This window comes from Stegastes partitus, unplaced genomic scaffold (assembly GCF_000690725.1).
Source record: "Stegastes partitus isolate 25-593 unplaced genomic scaffold, Stegastes_partitus-1.0.2 Scaffold1771, whole genome shotgun sequence".
In the NCBI taxonomy this organism is placed as follows: domain Eukaryota; kingdom Metazoa; phylum Chordata; class Actinopteri; family Pomacentridae; genus Stegastes; species Stegastes partitus.
The window spans coordinates 46,971-49,834 of record NW_007579502.1 but is presented as its reverse complement, the minus strand read 5'-3'; the positions used below and the strand labels follow the sequence as shown (position 1 = coordinate 49,834).

At 41.5% G+C, this 2,864-nt stretch overlaps 1 protein-coding gene across 1 annotated transcript in view; it reads right to left on the bottom strand.

The window, feature by feature from the left end:
- Nucleotides 1-2,864, bottom strand: part of matk (megakaryocyte-associated tyrosine kinase) — a 19,208-nt gene that overhangs the window by 8,244 nt on the left and 8,100 nt on the right. Inside the window, exons 6-9 of the mRNA XM_008302180.1 lie at nt 1,234-1,327; nt 1,014-1,079; nt 713-812; nt 523-607 (exon numbers count right to left, since the gene is read on the bottom strand). Of these exons, the coding sequence (XP_008300402.1) occupies nt 523-607; nt 713-812; nt 1,014-1,079; nt 1,234-1,327 (345 nt within the window). The remainder of the gene's footprint in view (nt 1-522; nt 608-712; nt 813-1,013; nt 1,080-1,233; nt 1,328-2,864) is intronic.

The following is a 2,864-nucleotide window of genomic DNA, read 5'->3' as shown; positions in this document are numbered from 1 at the left end:
GAACACTTGTAGAACGTTCTTCTCCACAATGGAAGGAAGGACTGATGTTCTCAGTGTAAGAATCAGATATCAGAATGTTCTTTGTAAGATGTTCCTGTAACCATAGAACATCATTTGCGTTCCTGAAAACATCCTCTGAATGTTGACATTACAACGTTTTATTAACTTTAGAGGAACATCTCTGGAAATCAGATGCTTCTTTAAACCTTTTTGGAACATTTGACGAGAACATTTTCTTTAAACTCGTAGGTGAGGTTCTCCAACGTTCCCTGCCAGCTGGGACAACGTTCTCCGTCTTCACTGAAGAACGTTCAGTGAAGAACGTTAACTGTTCCGACCAGCGGTGACTCATCTCGTCAGCCAGAAGTGTTGTCATGTGGGTTTTACTTCCTGTTTGGTTTTATTGTCATCGTGTTGCAGCAAGACTTTTTTTTACAGTCCTGCTCAGTGAAGCTCCTGCCGTCACTCTGATCATCGTTACTTCAGCTGTTATATGTTTAATTAAAGGTCGTTAGGTCACACCTTGGTCATGAGCTCGGTGACGATGTGCAGCCCTTTGTGGAGGATGACGCCCAGCAGACGGACCAGGTTCTTGTGCTGCAGCTTCCTGCAAGAAACAAAAAAAACACGTTAAAGCAGCAGCAGCATTTAAACTGATGATAAAATGTGGCTGTGAAAGACATAAGAACTGTTGAATCTGAGGAGGACTCACGTCATCACGGTGGTTTCCTGCAGGAAGGCCTGAGCCGTCACGTCACATTTGATGGTCTTCACCGCCACCTTCTGGCCCATGTACTCGCCTTCATAAACCGCTGAGGGGTGAGAACCAAACACATCTTTATTATCAGCTCTGTGCAGTCAACCAGCTCGTCTTTATTTGAGTTAAAACATCTTCAACCAGCAGCCTCTTGGATGAAGGTGGAACCTCTTTAAGAACCTAGAAGAAGAAGCGTAGAGGGTTTCTTCTTCTTTCTAAGGATTCAAACAGAGGCTCATAAATAAAGACGTCTCACCACCAAACTCTCCTTCTCCGATGTTCTCCCCCAGCGTGAGGTTAGTGATGTCCAGCAGCCATCCAGCTGAAAGACACACGATCAAATAAACCTCCAACACGCTTTAATGATCGTTAATATTAATACTAGATTTACTAAAAAGGATTTTTTTTACTGAAACATTTCTGTGTGTTTACAGCAGCCGTGTAGATGCGTTTTTTATTAAAAGGTGTCGTCTTACTCTTGGACAGCTCCAGCTCTGCGGACTTGGTTCCGTGTTTCTGTTTGGGCTTCAGAAGAGTCGTAGCGATAGAACCTTTGTTCTTGGAGTAAAACTGCAGAGACAGGAGACACGACAACAACATGTTCGGTTATTATTAGATGTTTCTCTGCTGCGATCAAAGCCGGCTTCCTCTGAACTCTTCAAACATTTACAGTTCATGTTGGTTGTGTTAGTGCAGCATAGAGGTGGTGAACAGATGCACATACAGTAAGTAAATGTAATTAATGATTTCTCTAAACTCTCAGAAATACCTGTGTGTTAACAGTAATATAAGATTTTAAATTTTTATTATCAGTTGATGTAATTGTTGTATTTGTTTTGTGTTTGTTTTGAATTTTAGTTCATTATTTTTGTGGAAAAATGAAAGATATATAATTTAATTAAAAAATAATAATTACAGAATATTTGCCAGATTTTAAAAAACATTCATTTAATTTAAGTTTTACAGAAAACTTTTTTAATTCCAGGTCAAATTCCAGGTATTGAGCCGCCAGTACTGTTATGTATTTATTTAACGTTTGTAGTTCTTATACAGTAGATTTAACATTAAATAACAAAAACTGTCCTGCTTCATCAGTTTTTTTTAAACTGTTGATACAATTAATGAATCAACTCATGTTTTAAACTTTTAGGGGGAAAAAAGGTGAGAACATTTTCTGTTTCGCACCACAAACACGATTTAAAAGTAGAAATTTAACCACAGAGTCACCATTAAAATACTGGAAAACGTCTCGTTACCGTGGAAACAGAACATTTTAATTAATCTTAAAGACGAGTTCTCGTGTCGTCAGCTGTCGGTACTGTGTCTGTTATTTCATGGATTTATTTGTTAGCCTGCAGTCTGTCTCTAGACTCATTTATAAACTCACTAAAACGTCTCGTCAGCGTTCTGGAAGCTTTTTAAACGCTGGTCAGGACACGAAGCTCTGAGTTCAGTCCTTCATCAACAGAACCAAGCAGCACCAGCGACCACGCAACGAGCTCCTTCATCGTGACACATCGGTTTTATTTTACTGGAGCGGCTCTGACTCGACCAGATGCTCAGCTGTCAGCCGCTCTGACTCAGGACTGAAGCCATCTGCGGCTCGACGATAAGACGCTGCTGAGCGAAGGTCTGAGGAGAAGATCAGCGAAGCTCGCTGCACTGATAAACCATAAAAGGGCTGAAGCTCGCTGTGTCTGCTGCCTGACGGGTTTCAGGGTGACGAGCGCTTCCTCTATAAATACTCTGGTGTTTGTAAAAGGAAGCAGCGTCGACACATGACCTCTGATCACAGGCCTCGGCTCAGTCACCAGAACCACTCACTGACTTCTGCAATCAACACTTCAGTCTGCAGTGACTTTGAGACTGCAGTGAAGTTTAGCAAACAAATTCTCTTCAGCTGTTTTCTCTTTTGCAGATGATTCAACACCTTAAAAACTTCTATTAAATGTCTCCTCACAGTCCGTTAGCTGTTTGTTCTGTTTGCACTTTGGAGAAGATTCTGCTCGGATCGCTCTGCAGAACACGACGCCAGCGAGTTCTGTGCACAGTCATGCAAATGGTGGCAGAAGAGGGCAGTAGATCTGCTCAACATGCTGAATCCAAG